Genomic DNA, 18,266 nt, shown 5'->3' with positions numbered 1-18,266 from the left:
TGTTTTAACTTAAATAGGACGCGATAGACTGGCAGGCGCGGGAAAATCACAAAAAAAGATTCCACAATAAAAATCTTCTTTTATTTTTTCGAGTCAGAACAAGAATCTCACACTTAATCGAAAAGCAATACTTATTTTCTCATTCTGTTCACTGTTGTCACTCGTTTTTTGCAACAACAGCGAACATTGTCGCCAAACAAGTGCACTTGGGCCGGACGGCTTTTCCGGACCGGCGCGCGTCAACCTGTTTGGTCCTGCACACGTCAGCTTTCTCTATGGTTTTCTATGGGATTACGCGAGCGGGGCTGGACGGGTCATATGAAAATGCGTCTTATTACTATTTTTAGTACCCGCGGAAAGCGCCCCACGGGGAGATAAACTATCTGCAAGTGTGTCCAAAGGTAAGAAAAGCAAGGAAGGTAAAGAAAGTCGCTCGAGTAAGGGACAGGCTGGATCAAGACCATCGTCACAGGTAAATGGTGAAGGTGTATTAGGAAATGCTCACATTTTACGATTTAGGAACATCCATCCCAGGAAAAGGACGTTTGTGAAGAGATGACAGCAATGTATTATGTCGTGGTCAATTAGGCGGTGAACAGATTGTAACTTTGAGAGCTTCATTGATTGTTTTTATTAATTGCCCTCAAGTAATTCATCAACTTCTATTGAATTTTTTTCTTTCAGCAACAATTCGACTCCAGCAAACCTAATTGGACACTCAGGATCGTTTCTGATGCGAGTGCTGTAAGTTTTCCTTGGTTTGTTTCCTTTTGTTCGCCGTTGCGGCATTTTAATCAAAAGTATTGTGAACGGAGAGGCGCTAAAGGCGCACAGATTGAGGTGGTTGTTTTGTCATTAGAAACTGAAATTGCTGTTTGTTGCTTTGCCTTGCAGGAGGAGATTGAGGTCAAGAAGGACACAGAAAGGCAAGATGAAATAAAGGCCATGAAGCTAGCTTGGGAAGCCGCTGAACCGGGCAGAGCTGCGAAGGTAGGGCCATGACTTGTTATTAGATTTAAAAAAAATAAAGTCTGAAAAATAAGTTACCCAAACATTACACCATTCTGAATTACGTCATGATATATGATGATATTCTAAGATGATTTCCTGTGTCTTCTCAAGGCTCAACAAAGCCGTCAAAAGTTTTTGGACGAACATATGGTTAAAATGGGAAAAGAAGCAATCGAGGAAGAGACCGGCGATGAGGAGCAACAAGAAGAGAAAGATGTTACTGCTTCAAGTGAAATACGTGAGTTTGCTCTGTATATTTCAACAATCGAACACCGACACTAAAAAAACACAAAAAAGTTTAAAAATCACGACCCGGAGGCGAGTGATTTACAAACTGTTCTCGAATTCTCCCAAAGTGGGTTATTATACTGGTCAACCAATAGAAAGAGCTGTCCATTGCCATTATAAAATAGACTTCTATTGGCTTACTGTTTAAATGATATATTTTGACCAATCGGGGTATTAGTAGTTTCTAAGTTATTTTATAACGAGATAAAGTGATTCAAATTCTTCGAGTATTACCACCTTTCACAGCTTCTCAGTTTCCCATTTTTCGTCCCATTTCAGTGACAGTGACGTCACCGGTGCAGTCTGAGTCAGATCAAGGAGAATTGACCTTAGTGCCACCCCCCAAGGAGCCGGATCATATTCTCCAGCCACTTTCTCAACCTAAGACCATCAGGTAAGATCTGTAGTGCTTGTTTTTTTCCCTACGGGTTTATTCTATTATAATGAAGTAATGGATGTTATTTTGTTTTGTGGCATTTATATCCGTTCTATAACGGGCCATAAGAAAACCCCATACGTAATATTGTGGCTAAACTCGCTTGTTGTCTTAACCAGGTCACGAGGCGGAGTTTCCGTGTTGTTGGATGAGGAAGAAATAGAAAGAAGGCTGCTGGAACGAAAGGAAATACTGCAAGCTTTTAAAGCTCAGCGTAAAGAAGTTGAAAACAGACGAGAGCAGGATAGACTGGACAGAAACGCTGCTAAAGAGAGACAGTTACAGGAAGCCGAAGAACTACAGGTACAATCAACCTTTGCCTTTTCGATTCTGCCTCTCCGGCTTCTCTCTATTTGTGTCTGGTAACCTTTGTTTCTCTCTGTCTCGTCCTCTCACCCAGGTTCATTCCGCCCGCGTCATTCCTTCCCCTACTCGCTTACTTTTTCCCACTGCCTCCTTGCATTTCTCCTCTTTTCCTTTCCCACCTTCTTCCTTTCTATCTCTTTTTCATCTTTCTCCGGCGCTCCATTTCATTCGCTCTCTCGCCCCAGCCTCCCTCCATCTCACCTCTGTATCTTTCTCTCACCCTACCCTTTTCATTTCTTTTATTTTTCTGAACTCCCTCTCTCCCTTCCCCGTCAGTTGCTCATCTGCTTGTTCCTTTATCTCGCTAGGCCGCTACCGACAAATGGCGGAGCGAGGTCAACCAGAAACGGGAAGCGTACAGACAAAAGTTCTTAGAGGCGGAGAAACAGAAGGAGGAAGCGCAAGCGGCTGAGGCAGCGAAAGAAAGAGAACGATCTCCGTCACCGAGTAAGGGTCGAAAGAGTGCTTCTACTGCCAAAGGCGGAAGGAAAAGTGCACCCAAAGGAAAGAAAAAATGAGCAGTGTTGCCTATTTGGGCTGTTAGATTTTCCGTTTTGTCCCAAGACAGTTGTAAACGTGTTCATCAAATACGCTCGTCTCAGCGCCTTTTGGAACGTGCCAAATTCCCAAATAAACACTTGTCATGTTTCCTTTCTCCCGTTCGCGCGCTTCCATTTTAAAATGTTATATTTATTCAAATTCTGGAGCACAATGTGCTGAAGAATAACTATTTTTGTATAGAAGCAAATTTTGTGTACAGGAGTTCGTGACTAATTAAAAAATCATTCTCAAACTTTCGACCATAAAGTTTTACTATCCTGTTATGATATTCTTTGGTTTTTGCATATGTTTTTCGCCAAAAAGGGTTAAGTGTTGTTGTTCGATTGTGAAGTTTGTGGGCAGAAGTTTGTTCTCAGTACGGAAAATGAAGTTGTTGAAGGGGCGTTATATCCACTATTTCCATACCGTTTCAGAACATGATTAACCAAGGAGTAAAGCATTTGAAAGGTCACTGTAATAATTTGTATTGCTTAAGAAAAAGATTAACGACGAAGTGCGGGTTCTGTACGAAATCTAACCACGGACCCATCGTCAGATAACCAACTCTAGCTGCCCAACCCTCTAATTCTAAAGGTTCTCACGTGACAATAGCGCGTTGCATACTGGGAGGAATAGCGGCCTACGGAGCAAATCGAGAAGAAAGGTCATTAACTTAAAACTCAGTTGTCGTATAAAAAAACTGTTGACTTAGTCGGTTATGAAGCTAACACAAAAGAATTCGAGTGTTTATATTTAGAATCCTCGTTTTTCTTTGTTTGCCTGAGCTTGATATTTTTTCATAAGACCCCGTAGAGGGTTAGGTTCTCTAGCATCATCTCGTATTCTTCATTAGCTGTAGCGGCGTCTCTCTCGATTTTCTTGACATCAACTTTGTTCATTTTCCATTTGAGCGCTGCGACTCGTTTCCACCGACTAATTGATGAACCCCGAGTCGATTGCTCTTCTTCAACCCGAGAGGGATGGGGCGCAACACCATCAGTTTTAAGTTTAGTCGTGCTGGAGGCTTGGTTCTCGCCGTTCGGAGAATTCTCGGTGATTGTTGTGGTCGAGATTTCAGGTTCATCGACAAGCTGCCCTTTTCTCTGCAACGAGTCAACTGAGCCTACAACTCGCTGTCTTGTGAGGTTTGGTCTGATGCAAGCAGCCTTTCCTTGCATCGTGTCTTCTCCTCTACTTCGCTTACTCTTGTCAGGCTCGTGCAGTTGTAAAGACGCTTCTGCAGCACGATGTGATTGTTGTGTCTCGTCTAATTTCTCCTGAGAATTTCTGCCGTCGTGGTCACTTCTGCAACATGTCTTCTCAATTCCTAGACTTTTTGCATCATGTTCTATATGATCGAACGCTCTGTGATGAAATCCCTGACTTTTATCTTGGTCTTGTAATTCTGTACTTTTTAGTTCATCTCTCTCCACTCGTAAATCTAGGAATGGTCGCTCCAAATGCGTTCCGTGTTTGTCTTCGCTGTGATTTTCACTCACTGCGATGACGCTTTTCTCTTCCTGGGCACCAGTTTTATTCTTCTCCACGTTGTCTGCTACCGAAACCACGTCGCAATTCCCACAAATGAGGAAAAATCTAAATCGTCTGCTTCGCGACGATAAAGACGATCGAATCATCGGTTTTCCATTTTCGCCTTGATTTGCCATTTTGAAATTACCTGACTTTAGTGAACAAAATTCACCTCTTCTTTTCAGTGTGCATGAAAAGGTTTTACATCGAGGGGTATTTAAATCAAAACTTCTGGTGACGAATTGAAGCAGAGATCATCAGATCTTTTTCATTGTGGAATAAGACATTTAACTACCGGTATTAGCCAGTTTTCGATTCCCCTGATTGGTTAAGAGACTAATTATCAAGTGAGGGGAAGTCCACCTTATTTAAATGTCAGAAAGGAACAAAGTAATAATAAATTTTATCACAGGATGAATAACCGGCGATGACAGTAGGTGCCTCTCATGACAGGCGAGAGTTGGGTTAGGACAGTTTTGAAAATAGTAATTAAATGTGTGTTTTTCGTTTGGATCTCCTTCTTGGTATAACTAATTTACTAGAAATCGTATCCTTCATATTTCATTCAATTTAGATCAGGAGGAGCGGATAAGGGAACATTGAATAAGCTCAGTTGGCTTACGCTGAGTATTAAACAGGGTCAGTAAAAGAAACGTCTTGCCTTCCGCTTCTAGCTGTTATTATATTTCCATTATTTGTGAACGAGAAAATTTTTTGGCGATTTTTCTGTAGCGTCGATGCTAGACAGATTAGAGGAAAAGTGAAATAGATATGAGTTCATTTTATGCCATTTGCCGCTATCATATACGTCATACTTAAAAATTATTCTTCGGCAGTCGTTAAACTATTATTGAGGCTCAACATTTTTACGACTAATGAATGTTATCCGCGAATCGAATCCTATATTTTTTTATAGGATTTCCGTTCCCTAGGGTAAATGTTTATGTAAAGTTAGCAAGCAAGATGTGCTGCAGCTAATAGAATCATTTATCTTCCTTGTTTACAACGGCCGTTTTTTAAAATGTCAAGGATAATGTGTGCAAAGAATGATGTCAATTTTTCTACCTCCTCGAGGAACTAAAGACAAATTATCGTTCTCATCGCTTTGAGAATCTAAAGCTTTGTTATTTATCTAAGATGGTCGGAGTAAGTGTGTTCCTCAACGGGATTGAATTGATTGAAATGAAACTCCGACATTGCAGCGCTCTGACGAAGGGCTAACGCTCTAAACGACAAATTTAAGAACTCTTAACGTCGGCCAATTTACATTATCACTGAACTCAGTTGATAAAATCAAATTATCTTGTGACATCCCCACCGACGCAGCATCATAGTTTCTTTAGAAACTTACCCCTTTATTCATGTTGCAATTTTTCTCGATTAAGCTCCCTCAGCTTAATTTCACCGCCTCCAATTTGACCCATTTGATCTATTTAGAAGTATACAAGCTTCTGCTGTACTGAATTTTAACACCGTACGTAATCCTTCTATTTGTGGTAATTAAGTTAAGTATCAATTTAAATTTGAAGCATTGTATCGATTGGTCTCGGAGAATAAAACTGATCTTAACCAGACCTCTGAACGTATGCCGACAGTTCTCTATGAAGCAGTCATTGACGGCCCTTTTAGAAAAGCTTCCCCGTAATTCGCGGTAACCGAAAACTCTTCTTTGTTCTCACGAAGATTACTCCTTATCAAAGCTAAAACAAAAACATCTTGAATAATGCGGCTTTTTTTTTTTGTTTTCAAACGGTACTCATGAAACAGTTAATCGCTCTTGCTTGCACCAATCCTATAATCTTATAGCTTCAATCTTCTAATCAGAAACTGCAATATAACTCCGCGAGGTTAATCATACTTCAGTGCCAGAGGATTTACAACTTTCGCGGCAACTTTTTTCGTGTCTAATGTGATCATTGGGTAAGCCGATTTTCTCAAATTGCTGCAATTAAATGACTTAAAAATTAAAAAGTTAGAGAGACATGCGAAAATTGTGACTTTGATTTTTTGCTTAATATTGCGGGACCGTTCTTTTTGGCAAAGCAGCTTGGGAAGTGAGAATACATGCGCAACTGCACGAACTTTACAACAATGCGGCGCCGACCTTCATTGATCCTTTCTCTGTTAGGAAAATATCGATCGAAAATTTCTCGAATTAATTTACGACTTTACACAATTCAAGTTGCCACAGAAGTTGAAAATGTTAATCACTTCATTCGTCCTGAAAAATTGTCTCCATCACATAAAGAACCACAAAATATTACACTGGCAAGAGAGAAAAAATGCCAAATTAAATTGATTTGGGAAGGTTAAAACTGAAAACAACAAAGACGGTTTCTGATGAAGAAGAGTGGAAATGATGAATTTATAAAGTTTTGGGTCAGTGTCGCAAGGTCGGGACACTTCAAATCAGTCCCTGCAAAGTTTTAAAAGTCATTGCAATAAAGTTCATTAAAGTTCGACTCCAGTCCTTTAGAGATACCAGGCATAAACTTCTGCGCATGTTTCTCCGTGATTGTCCTTTACACTGACGTCTTTGAGCACTTCGCCGTACCACAGTTGAAGCACTTGGCCACGGGGGAAATATTCTGGATTGGAGAAGTCGTGGAAAACGATGAAAGGGGATTCTGGATCGAATCCCGGGAGTGCGTACCAGGCAGACAAAGCCTTGTCGCGGATGAACTTTTCACGTGGGAATATGACTTGTTTGGACGGCAAAGTAATGAAGGTCCCCAAGGGGGTACTGCCGATATAGGGATGACTTGCTGAGCAACCCCATTTGCTATAAAATGAACCTTGTCCGTGATTTGCATGACACCTGTCTTTCTCGCACGTGACTCTGCCACTGGTATGGACAACTTTGAGAGCGACGACAAATCCCTCCTGCGGAATAATGAAGCTTCCATGTTTTTTGTCCTTTGCACTGAAGCAGGCGTTAGTCACATTCAGTCTTTGCCATTGACCTGAAAACAAAATGAAAAAGTCAGGTCATGTTTTTTTTTTTTTTTTTTCTATTTTCATAAAAGCTAAACAGGGTGGTAGATAAAGCTGGTAATAGCTTTTCCGTTGATCTTCGCATCGTCTGGTTAATTTCTTTACCCAAGAAGAGTTCGGGAAGGCCCCTTCTGAATATGGTTCAAAGATTTTGCAATTCTCTTTCAAACTGCTAGAAAACGGAAATCCGGAATGGTTGTCGTTGTCGCAGCATGTTGTTTCACAACCGTCATTTCATTCTGAGCTTCTTAGACTTTGATTGTCAGTAAAAATTTGAAAGGCGAACAAAGTGTCGGAGATTGATTGCGTTTGTGCAAATAGACAATGGACGAGTGGCAAGTGCCAGTCACAGCCTCAACAAAGTGAAGTGTCAAATCCACAAAGTGGTATGGTTTTTTCAGTATTTAGTATTTTCTCTTATTTTCGCTTTAACATTTGGGAGATCTTAACTGAGTCGCGTAGATGAGCAATCAATCATGCCTATTAATCTAATTAATTTGTATGATTTATTTTGAACTGATCCTTGATCCGGTGATCCTTGATCCAGTTTTTCCAGGAAACCGTCTTAACAGCCCATGCCCTGCCTCGGCATTTTACAAGTGTTTGCAGATCTTGAGAGAAGCCAATTTTTTCACATTATTGATCCTTGAGTATTCAAGACGCTTGTCGAACAAAAACCCTTAAAGGGCTTAGCTCTCAATCGATGGCTTTGAAGCTCAATGATAGAGAATCTGGCTGCAAAATCTGCCGATCTGAAGCTCTCTTTCTCGTGGGAATTCTGAGTTTTTTACCTGTCTCACGCTCGCGATGAATGAATATCATCTCTATTTATCGGATGAAGGGCTCCCTAAGAAACATCTTTCTCTCTTAAGTCAATTTAACATGGCATCTCAAAAGTATACAGTTATTTTTTAATCTTCTTGTATATCTTATCTGGTGTCGATTCCCACCTGATTGCAGCTCAAGTCGGTCCGATTTACAATCCTAAATTTAACTTCAAATGAGTTACCGCTCGACTGATATGAACCTTGACCAAATCTTAGGTGTATCAATTGCGGTAGAAGAGAGGGATAATAATTTAGATTGGAAAGGATAATAGTGGATTGCAAACTAATCGTTTGAAACGTGCCCAATACATAAGCTACAAAACAAATACAATATAATTTTGGCAACCTGGCAAAAATTCTATTTTCGGCAATCATGAACTTTGAATTTGGCGAGCATGCAAGTTTCGTAATATCGTAGAGCACACGTTTCAGTTGAACTGAGAGAAAGTTTTCTTGTTATCCTCGGTTGGGTGTGTTATACAAATTTAAAAGTAATACAATCAACAAATGTTTTTAATAGACCAAACACGAATAAAAAGCAAATCAGAAATTTTTGTAAATGAAACTGGTCCTAAACGCCCTTATTTTCTGGACGTGCCTCCTTAAGGAAATCCCTTGAGAATGAAAACTATTGTTATTGTTCGACAACGGTCTAATAAGCAAGGCAACTAGACGACATTTTCTTTTTTGGTTACAATGAATATATGAAGTTCATATGTTTTCTTTTTTACAGCTTACCTGGACTTTTGGGACACATCATTTGCATTCCCTTCCTTAAAGAACCTGCTTCTTCTTTCAATAGATTCCTCAGTTGACTTTCTTGTTGCTTGGAAAATTGAACGGCCATTGCATCCTGACAAAAGACTGAAGTAATCACGCCTAAAAGCAACAGAAATCTGGCCATGTCGAAGGCAGGGATTGTTCGCTGTTTTTTCACCGGTGGCGCTGAACTGAACCCGTTCTTGATATCACAAGTATCTGCGTTAAATGAAGAGGGGGTTTATGACGAGGCTTTTAAACCCCGATTGACGCCTACAATTGTTAAAATGTTTTCATCGGGTCAACACAAATTGCGCAGATCCGTCTGTTACCACGTAGCCTTTGAAATTGGATGAGAGCGGATTTGTCTGGAAGGGGGATTATTGCACGGGAGGTAAATTAAAGGGCGGCGTTAAATTGATTTTGGTGCACGGGCATTAAAACCGAGGATAGAATTTAAAAATACGTCAATCATTTGATAAAGTTTCCGCGAGTGTGAGTAAAGGGGAAAAAAGCGTTCTACCTCCCCGAGGAGGAGAAAATCAATGTGGCAAAGCTGAAAAATCTTTTAATGATCCATGTTTATTCAGAACAGTAATATTTCACTATTATGTCTTATTACTTTCTGCGCAACAGAAGCGAGCAAGCGGTGCGAAGTTATTCAGAAAACTATTTGTATTATCGTAGTTATTGAAAAATCCTGAAGCCAATTTAAGCTCCAGGAAAGGAACTTGAGGGCTTCATGCGTAACAAATATTTAATAACAGTATATCAAGTATTCACAGCGTGTTATTTTTTTAATTAGTGGTTTTAACAGATTATGTAAAAGTTTTTTCACATCCATGTCAACAGAGGAAAGACATGTTTTGGATGCCAATTGCGTTCCAAGAGAAAATAATTTTAGATTTTTTGGTAGTAAAATTGTAAAAAGCAAACAAACATACAAACAGACAAAAATGTAACCACAAAGACAAATGTCATAAAGGTAAAATAAAATACTAAAGTTAAACTTTCTTTCTTGTGATTTTTCTTAGCGGGTAATGCAATATAGATTGCACCGTCTGAAGTCTTCCATGAGAATTCTGGCGAGATCTTCACAATTCCAGAATAATCTGTTAAAAAATAATTTCATGATCCCTGCATGCCTCACCTCAAGAAGAAAACTCTCTAGAAGTTATTACCACTACAAGCACCTGGATAAAACTTTTTTTTTTCGGTATTTGAATGCGGTGTGGTTTTTTTCAGATTTCGGATTGTTCAACATTTCCTGATAGACATTGGAGGTCAATATCCTAATTCAGTGTGTAAAACCTTTTTTGTATCTGATAGCGGATGCTTGTCGGTACGCGCAAACTCTACTTGTTCCTTAATTATAACTTGTTAAACAAAATCGGGTTAATATTGCTTTTTGATCTTTAGCGCCGCAGTGAAAACTAGTTCCGTGAGCTTCCCTACGTGAAAGTTTTGGGATAATGGTGTAAGATAAGGAAAGTAAAAGAGAAATAGCATGTGGGCGGACTGATAGGTAACACGTGACGTCTTCTCCGAACTTGTATGGAAATACTATAGATACTGAACAATTTTTTCTCTACTTTGACATTGAAAAACGGTCTTAAGGCATGGATTGTGGGTATCTTTTTCGAGCCCAAAGATGAGATATAATAAAAATGTCAGTTTATGAAGCATCTCCTTGTTCGTGTGCACGAGGGGAGTTGGATTTTCCAGTCTGCCAGAAATGACGCCTAAGTTATTTTTTCTTTCGCTCAGTTGGAGAGAGCTGAGTGGGAGACATAAGTCCACAGGCAGAGCAGAAAAGAATGACCTTAATAAGCACGCAATCTTGATTGCCTCACAGCCGAAATACTTTCGGAAATGTTACAGAATAAATCTTTTCATCTGCATTCTGCATGGTGGAGGACCGTCACCAATGGGTCAAGGGCGTTTGCACTTTCAATCTGGATTAGTTAAAGTGGAGAGAGACGGACAGTTTCGGGGAGGAGGGAACTCATAACTTTAAAGGAGCAATCGCCGCCGAGTCTGGGAAAATGGCCAAGAACCGGTCAGCAGGAGATGATGATGAAACTTATTGAAGCATTTGGTCGCTTTAAAAGCAGGGGAAAAGGGAAAAACACTTCTTGAAAAATGAAAATAGATAAGAGCCTGTTCCGCTAGCATGTAAAGAGATATATACCTAATCAAAACGACGAGATATAGCAATTCGTGATTTGTTTTATGTAATCATCTCTGTACGCTCCTGGAGGCTGGGAAATGGTCCACCATCCGTTTCCGTAACGTAGCTAAATTTCAATTTTTTTTTTTGTTGCTGTTTCACCTTTTCACTTAACCAAATTTAATTAAATCTTAGCTTCAATTTAAGGCCAATATCATGAACTGGCACGCTATTATCGTGCAATGCGTGTCAAGATCCTAGGTCAGTTATCCACATTAGGAGAAGATTGAGCGCAAAGACGGAAAGACTCAAAGAATCTTGGCAAACAAAACAACGTAGCGGAAATTTTAATTGTTTCAGAACAAGATACTATCTTCTCACGACGAAAAGCTTATTTCCGGTATTTTCTGCAAGCAGCACGTCTCTAAGACAGTCTAATCGACTGCATGATTACAGTCAGCTGAAGAAAGTTTTCTTCTTTTAATTTTTTTTACTTGTTTTCCTTAAGAAAAAACTGGCTATCGATTCTGACCTCATCCGACTTATTTTCAATGATAACAGTCATACGGCTACAGTTACAACTACAGTTTAACAAAAATTTTGCAAGGGTGTGAATGTAATTTTGGCAGGACATCTGATTTTAACCAGCAAGACTTTTGCAGTTTCCCTAGACGGTTTCCGCTGATGAATTAGCACCTTTTATCTTGTGTAGTAGAATAGATAGCTGTAGAATTTTTTGATATCTGTTTGCATGATAAAAGGGTTTCGAAATAACAAATTTTGTCAAAGGAAATATTTCGGATAATAGGCAAGTTAAGACTACTGCTGAAAAAGCGAGAATTCCGTTTTGGAATCCGTTAAGTAGACAGCATATATACCAACTAATTTCCTAAACTGACTAGATATAGATAACTTAATCGCACGGGAAGTTTTGATTGTCTGTGTCAACGTAGAAAAAGCAGTGTGACTCTACCTTGATCTTACGTTTCCCTAAAAAATCCAGCAGCGAAAACTTTTTAGTTTCAAAGTACAATATTTCTTTGGTTGCGCTGACAACTGGTTCGATTTTCTAGCCGTTCGTATGGGTGCACTGTCGAAAGGGAATAAAAAGTAAATCTTGACGAATTTTTCTTTTCTGTCTTCGAAACTCCTCTCTTGAGAAAAAATTGGGCCTTGGTTTAGAGTTGATAATACGGAAATACTCCCTTTCCAACTAAGTGTTAACCACTTTCGAATCGAAGTGTATTTCGCGAACGCTACAATCGGTTTAGCCTCACACACCCCCCACAGATAAAAGCACGTTTTAGGAAGTCTCCCAAGACACAAGGAACTTCGTTATGAATGCGCCTGGTTCTTTGATCGCCAAGTTCTACCGAAAAATTCTAAACACTCAAAAGACCTGAGGCTCAAACAGTTCCTTTCTCTAAGAAGCTTACGCTTTAACGGGCTAACAATTGCACCAGTATAATCTTTTGAAATTATAACCAAAGGAAACTCTCTTAAAAGGCTCAGAAAGATTTCAAGAACCACTTCTATAGTGAACCTCCTATAATTTTAGTTCATTGACAATACATACTCTTTGGTGTGTTCTATCTTCTTATATCTATCTTCTTATCTTCTTCCTATCTTCTTCTTCTCAAACCATTTACTGCAAACAGCATAAAGCTCCGACGAAGGGCTAACGCTCGAAACGTCAGCTTTTGTAATCATTACGGTGGCCAATTTACCATTTCAACTTTGTTGATATATCCAAATTATAAAGCTAGCTTAGCTTGACTCCGCGAACACGAAAAAACTTGAACGTTGTTCCAGCTGTTCTAATAGCCGGGTACTGAAACTGCAATTTGAATTTTAAGCTTCATTTGAAATGGTGCCTCTGCGATCAGCCAAGGTTATATGAAAGAAAGCTGAGATAATACGTTTTTCTCAACAGTTCCACAGAATTTCAACGCTGACCTGTGGAACTGCTTGATTTGGTGGTGCATTACAGGCTGAAGCAGTAAGCTGCTTAAGACTTAGTAGTGCATGGATTGTTCCATGGTTACATTCGGTTATAATCTTACTTGGTTTGCCGTTGATGCAAGCAGAAAACTTTCACATTTCGACGTGATCGCATTGTAGGAAAAGCGAGCGCGGTCGTGAGAAACAAAGGTCCAAGCGTGTTGAGATATTCTTCAACGAATTCAAAGTTCAGGAATGTAAGTAACTCTAAACTGTGAATTTGATTAAACTCAGTGACTTGGCCGGCATTCTTTCACTGGGTCATTGTAGACGACTTTTAAAGAAGCCGACTCGAATTTTCTTCCATTTACTCTGGACTAAAATGAACCCAATAGCAACTGAAGATTATCCTTTAAAGACCGCCCACGCGCTTATTATTTGCTATTTTTTTCGTTATAGTTTTAGTAAAAATATCTGAGACCTCTGCCCCCGTAAAATTCTTGGTCCGATTATAAGTTTGTGAAACTTTAACCATACGGTATTATCACCTCTTGACGCGCTCCGGTTTCAAGTCCATCCACTGAAGACAACGTCAATTTTTCTTGCCCAAGAGACTGACGAACTTGCTTTAATCTCGAAGCTCGGTTCCGATCTCGAAAAATGAGGACCTCAAATTCGTTGGTTGTACTAATCGTGGTCGGCTGTTTTGCGATTTTATGCTACGGATCTCAGTCGTATGGTTTAATACATCGGAATGTTTTAAAGGGAATTGAAAGAGTGTTGGTCAGTGAGCGCAATTCTTTTGGAAAGGACTTCAAGAGGTTTTGTTTTGAATACGAAAAAGGTACGTTTGCTGCAGTTTAGTCACGCACAAAAAGCACATTGCAAGCTGCTTTTATTAATTAAGGGACATTTTAGATATCTCGAAGAGTTTTAATAACAAAAATGTGAGAAAAAAGAAAATGAATTTCCTCTGAAAAAATTTTTTCGGTAAAACTTAACCAACTTGTACTTTTGAAAATCGGGCAACTGATGCTGGGATCCTAAAGCAAAATCAGGAGACTATGCGCCACGTCTCGCGATTCTTAAACTTTCTAAAACAAATCTTTACAAATTCTTTCCATGAGTGGAGTTAACCTTCGAAAAAGCAAGTAATATGGATGCACTAGGAACAATGAGAAAAATTATGAGAATTCGCTGATTTGAAAGAAACGGAACCCTTGCAATTCATGGATTTTGTAATCATAACAAACTCGATTTTTCCTAACTGGTTGAATTGCTTTTCTATCCGCTCCAAATTTTTTCTGCGGTTTTTCCATTATGCGCAAAATTCCTATTTTTGTATTTCTTTTTATGCGTAATACCACCCAGACAATCTTAATGAAAAGCCAAAAAAAAATCTTTACCATTTTCAGTTGCTGTTGACCTTTCTCAACGCATGAGAAAAAGAAAAATAGAAGTGAATGATTTATTGAGCTAATATCAGTCACTTTTGCATATTGCCTTTTTGTTTTTCTTTTTTCGTCTCTAGTTTGCAGTGGTTCGAACTTTCTCATCTCACACGGACCCTCTCGCTTTTATTTACGCCTTTCCAGATCTCAGCCGTTTTAACCCACGGCGCGCGGCAAGAGGAGATGTGCCGCCATCGCTCGTTTCTGGTTAAACTGTAGTGATGGGTACACGGGTCGATTGTCAACGAAAAATCGATGAATGATGCGAGCTAAAGGCTTCGGGCAGCAAAACAACAGCAAAGTTCAAGTCTTTGTTCACTTTCAGTTCTAAATTAAACATCAAAACAGAAGTCTCCGAAGCCACGCAGCTGAACTAAAAATAAGTCTGAACTTTAAGCGATTGATATCTCTATGAGCTTAGTTCTACTTCCAATGTGTGAATACAGATAAGGCGAATTTCTTAAACAAATTGAGGTCAATTACAATGAACAAAGTATAGGATCTATTTTCACTAAGTAGCCGGTGTCATTTACCTTAAATTAATTTAACTCGTTTAATCTTTTCACAGAAAAGTGGCTGAACTTGACAAAAGGAGCTGTCTGCTTTGGAGGGGGTGGAAGCGAATATGCCACCCTCGTGGCACCAATCGAGGGCTTTCTGATGTCAATTAAATTAACCCACGTCAGTGGACTAAGCTCATGTGAGAGAAATTCTCCCCAATACAACAGTATGTGGGGTTGCTCTCGCAGTCATCCTGTACATGGCGGATCGCCTTTTAACGTCGTCATAACAACGGCACCCAGGAATGACACCCTCTTCCCGACGCATTTTTTTCTCGAGGACAACAAGGGATCCTACTGGTACGACAAACCGGAAGTGGGCCCTAACTCGCCGGAAATAATCCTTACAGACGCATCAAATCCCGTTTATGTTACTACGAACCAAGAGCTACGCGTGTGGTTTGGAGAAGACCTGTCAAACCCTGGTGTGAAAAAACAAGGAGGAAGAGTCTGCATAACTGCGCGAGCCTGGTACAAGCATTGAGCTGTCTAGATGTCACGTGATCGATCACATGTTTAAAGCCTCTTGATGAAATTTCAGAATGACATCGAGGGAAAAAACTGACTTTTGTTGCTATTTAGCTCAGTAGTGTTGTAATTTACGAAATACTATCTCTAAGAGTATATATCTTAAGGTTTTATTGAAAAGTTAGACATGTTGGAAACAAGACAAGGTAAAACAAGACTAGATGTAAGGCTAATGTTGACGGTTCAAACTTTGAATCGCAATTCTAACAATCATTGTAAGAGAAAATACAAATCAACTACAGCATTTACGTTCCCGATAACCCCCTCGGTTAATTGTCACTTTAACCAAGAGTAAAGAACGAACCCCTTTCGCATAGTCCAGGAAAATAAAGAGAAAGCAGTCAAGTGTTAGAATTGACAATTATTAATGACCACGTGAAAGGGCAATAGGTTCTTGTCCCCTCCAAAAAGTAGGCACAGCCCTTTCCCCCACCCCCTCTCCCTTGCCTCCTCCCTTCCACTTCTCGGTGCGCAAAATTATCGCAAGCGCAGCACAGAATAGCGTGGCAGAGTTAGGAGCCTCAGCTAGTGTTCAGAACAGGGTTTGGACTAGTTGCCACGGTGCCGAGTTGAAATCTAGCGCCCTAACCAAGCAGCCATTCTCCTCTTAAGGTGAAACCAGAAATCAACGTGCTTTATAGTAAAGTAGAGTTTTAATGTAAGTATAAGGGATGGAAGCAAAATGATATTCAGGATAGCCTACGATACCGAGGTACTGTGTATCGGTTTTTCATAGGAACGGTCTGGATAACAAAGAGCATGCACAGTTGTTAGGATTGTTCATTACTCAGACTCATCTAAAAACTTTGTGCTGGGTTGTTTATGTTCTTGGGCTAGACTGATGAAACATACCCAAACTAGAACGGCGTTTCTCAGGTCGTTTTTCTCGTATTTGTTCAAGTAACGTTGTGACGTCACTGTGGCGTCTGCGCATTAAAGCATGTTTTGAGCTGAAGACGGTAGAGCCTAGTGTAGACTTCTTAATTTCAGAAAGTGAGGTGACTTTTGAGCTTGTACGGTCTTGTGTTCGTGCGGCATCGAACGCGATTGATAAAAACTTGAAGTCGTTATCGATCTCAAACAAAATATCTTTGCTTGCTTCTCTGTCATTAAATTCATCGTTATGTTTCTCGAGCGGCGAACACTGGGTTAATGAGCGCCATTTTCTCGCATTTATTATTCCCACGCTGGTCCTAGTGGATTCTATAGCTGGCAAGCTATTCGTTTGCAGCATCAACATAACATAACATACTAACTTTATTCAAGATGTAAACAAGCTTAATTACAGGAAAAAAACATAGTGTTAAATAAAAACATCTTTAAAAGGGAGTTCATAAGTTAGCCCTATATTAAAACTCCCAAACAGAAATAGAAAATGCAAAATAAAAACATGAAAATACAATTCCATCATTCAAACATCTAGACGTTAATTAAAACATGGTTCTAGTTTAAAATTTATTAAGTAGATAATGATGAAGCTGGTTTTTAAAATGATAAAGGCTTTCAGTCTGTACTATGTCTTTCTTGAAAGATCGTTCCATATTGGGACTATTCTAATAAAAAAAGAATAATTATAACAATTGAGTCTTGCGCTTTTAACATACAATTTAAACGGGTGATTTGCTCTTGTGGACCCAAATTTTGAAAATTCTAAGAAATCATAAAAATTCAAACGATAGTAATCAAAGACGAACTTGTAGCACTTAATTAAAGAGAGGTAAATTTTACGATCAGATAACGACGGCCATTTCAACAATTTACAACGGTCAAGATAAGGCATTTCTCCTTTGCGTTGGTTAAGTGCTAATCTAGATGCCCTTCTTTGTATACTCTCCAAGGCGCGAATGTCCTTGAGGAGGTAAGGGCCCCAAACGGGTACAGCGTATTCAAGAATTGGTCGAACCAGAGATAGATACAGCGTTGAGAAAACATTTACATTGGTGGTGCCAATGTTCTTATTCCAGTTCGTGTGAAATGATCGTTGGTTTTGCCGTGATGTTATTGGCTGTAAGACTCAAGTGACGTAAGTCGGTCGTGATTGGTCTGTTTCGATCTGTCTGTAAAGTTAGGTCGTTCTTTTTCGGTCGTTTGTGATGTTTATGTCGTGAATGAGTCGTTTGTATGGGGCGGGTAGTTGTTGACATCTGTTTAGAGGAGTCTGTTCTAAGTTAGTAAACCAGCTTTCCAGAGTCAGTCGTTGAAAATAGTCAGTGCTGTAGGTTAGGCATTGCGCAGAGTCCCAGTCAATGTTGTGGTTGGTAAGTCGATGGTGTTCAGCAATGTGATTGCTGACATCACCTTTCCTCGTCGCCCGTCTGTGTTCAGTCAGTCTTGTTGTGAGTCTTCAATATCCGCGTCGCCCACAAACCCATCACCACACTACGTCAGTTACCAACCAACGTTAAAGACAAAGACGAACCGAGGAACAGACAGGGAACGATTTATAAGATCAATTGTTCCGACTGCCAAGCCTCCTACATCGGTGAGACTGGCAGAAACCTCACAACAAGACTGACTGAACACAGACGGGCGACGAGGAAAGGTGATGTCAGCAATCACAGTGCTAAACACCATCGACTTACCAACCACAACATTGACTGGGACTCTGCGCAATGCCTAACCTACAGCACTGACTATTTTCAACGACTGACTCTGGAAAGCTGGTTTACTAACTTAGAACAGACTCCCCTAAACAGATGTCAACAACTACCCGCCCCATACAAACGACTCATTCACGACATAAACATCACAAACGACCGAAAAAGAACGACCTAACTTTACAGACAGATCGAAACAGACCAATCACGACCGACTTACGTCACTTGAGTCTTACAGCCAATAACATCACGGCAAAACCAACCGATC

At 39.8% G+C, this 18,266-nt stretch overlaps 4 protein-coding genes across 9 annotated transcripts in view; 2 read left to right on the top strand and 2 right to left on the bottom strand.

Annotated features, from left to right (window-relative positions):
- Positions 1-2,894, top strand: part of LOC111322541 (androglobin) — a 33,379-nt gene extending 30,485 nt beyond the window's left edge. For all 6 annotated transcript variants that reach the window (XM_022925651.2, XM_022925650.2, XM_088729416.1 and 3 more), the window contains 7 exons: positions 348-472; positions 685-744; positions 895-990; positions 1,123-1,249; positions 1,579-1,693; positions 1,855-2,038; positions 2,410-2,894. In XM_022925651.2, the coding sequence (XP_022781386.2) occupies positions 348-472; positions 685-744; positions 895-990; positions 1,123-1,249; positions 1,579-1,693; positions 1,855-2,038; positions 2,410-2,619 (917 nt within the window). In that variant the 3' untranslated portion in view covers positions 2,620-2,894. The remainder of the gene's footprint in view (positions 1-347; positions 473-684; positions 745-894; positions 991-1,122; positions 1,250-1,578; positions 1,694-1,854; positions 2,039-2,409) is intronic.
- A 3,471-nt stretch (positions 2,895-6,365) lies between these two features.
- Positions 6,366-8,990, bottom strand: LOC111322549 (uncharacterized). Its single transcript, XM_022925663.2, has 2 exons — positions 8,731-8,990; positions 6,366-7,134 (listed from the first exon to the last, which is right to left on the bottom strand). The coding sequence occupies exons 1-2, from the start codon at positions 8,894-8,896 to the stop codon at positions 6,644-6,646; spliced, it is 657 nt and encodes a 218-aa protein (XP_022781398.2). The 5' UTR covers positions 8,897-8,990; the 3' UTR covers positions 6,366-6,643.
- A 4,414-nt stretch (positions 8,991-13,404) lies between these two features.
- Positions 13,405-16,356, top strand: LOC111322548 (uncharacterized). Its single transcript, XM_088729420.1, has 2 exons — positions 13,405-13,706; positions 14,882-16,356. Exons 1-2 carry the CDS (start codon positions 13,523-13,525, stop codon positions 15,355-15,357), a joined length of 660 nt encoding a protein of 219 aa, XP_088585546.1. The 5' UTR covers positions 13,405-13,522; the 3' UTR covers positions 15,358-16,356.
- LOC148725819 (uncharacterized) overlaps positions 16,222-18,266 on the bottom strand; it is a 10,309-nt gene continuing 8,264 nt past the window's right edge. Inside the window, exon 3 of the mRNA XM_088731541.1 lies at positions 16,222-16,656. Within this exon, the coding sequence (XP_088587667.1) occupies positions 16,222-16,656 (435 nt within the window). The remainder of the gene's footprint in view (positions 16,657-18,266) is intronic.

The sequence above is a fragment of the Stylophora pistillata genome, chromosome 8, assembly GCF_964205215.1.
Source record: "Stylophora pistillata chromosome 8, jaStyPist1.2, whole genome shotgun sequence".
Lineage (NCBI taxonomy): Eukaryota > Metazoa > Cnidaria > Anthozoa > Scleractinia > Pocilloporidae > Stylophora > Stylophora pistillata.
This window is presented reverse-complemented; position numbering and strand designations above follow the sequence as displayed.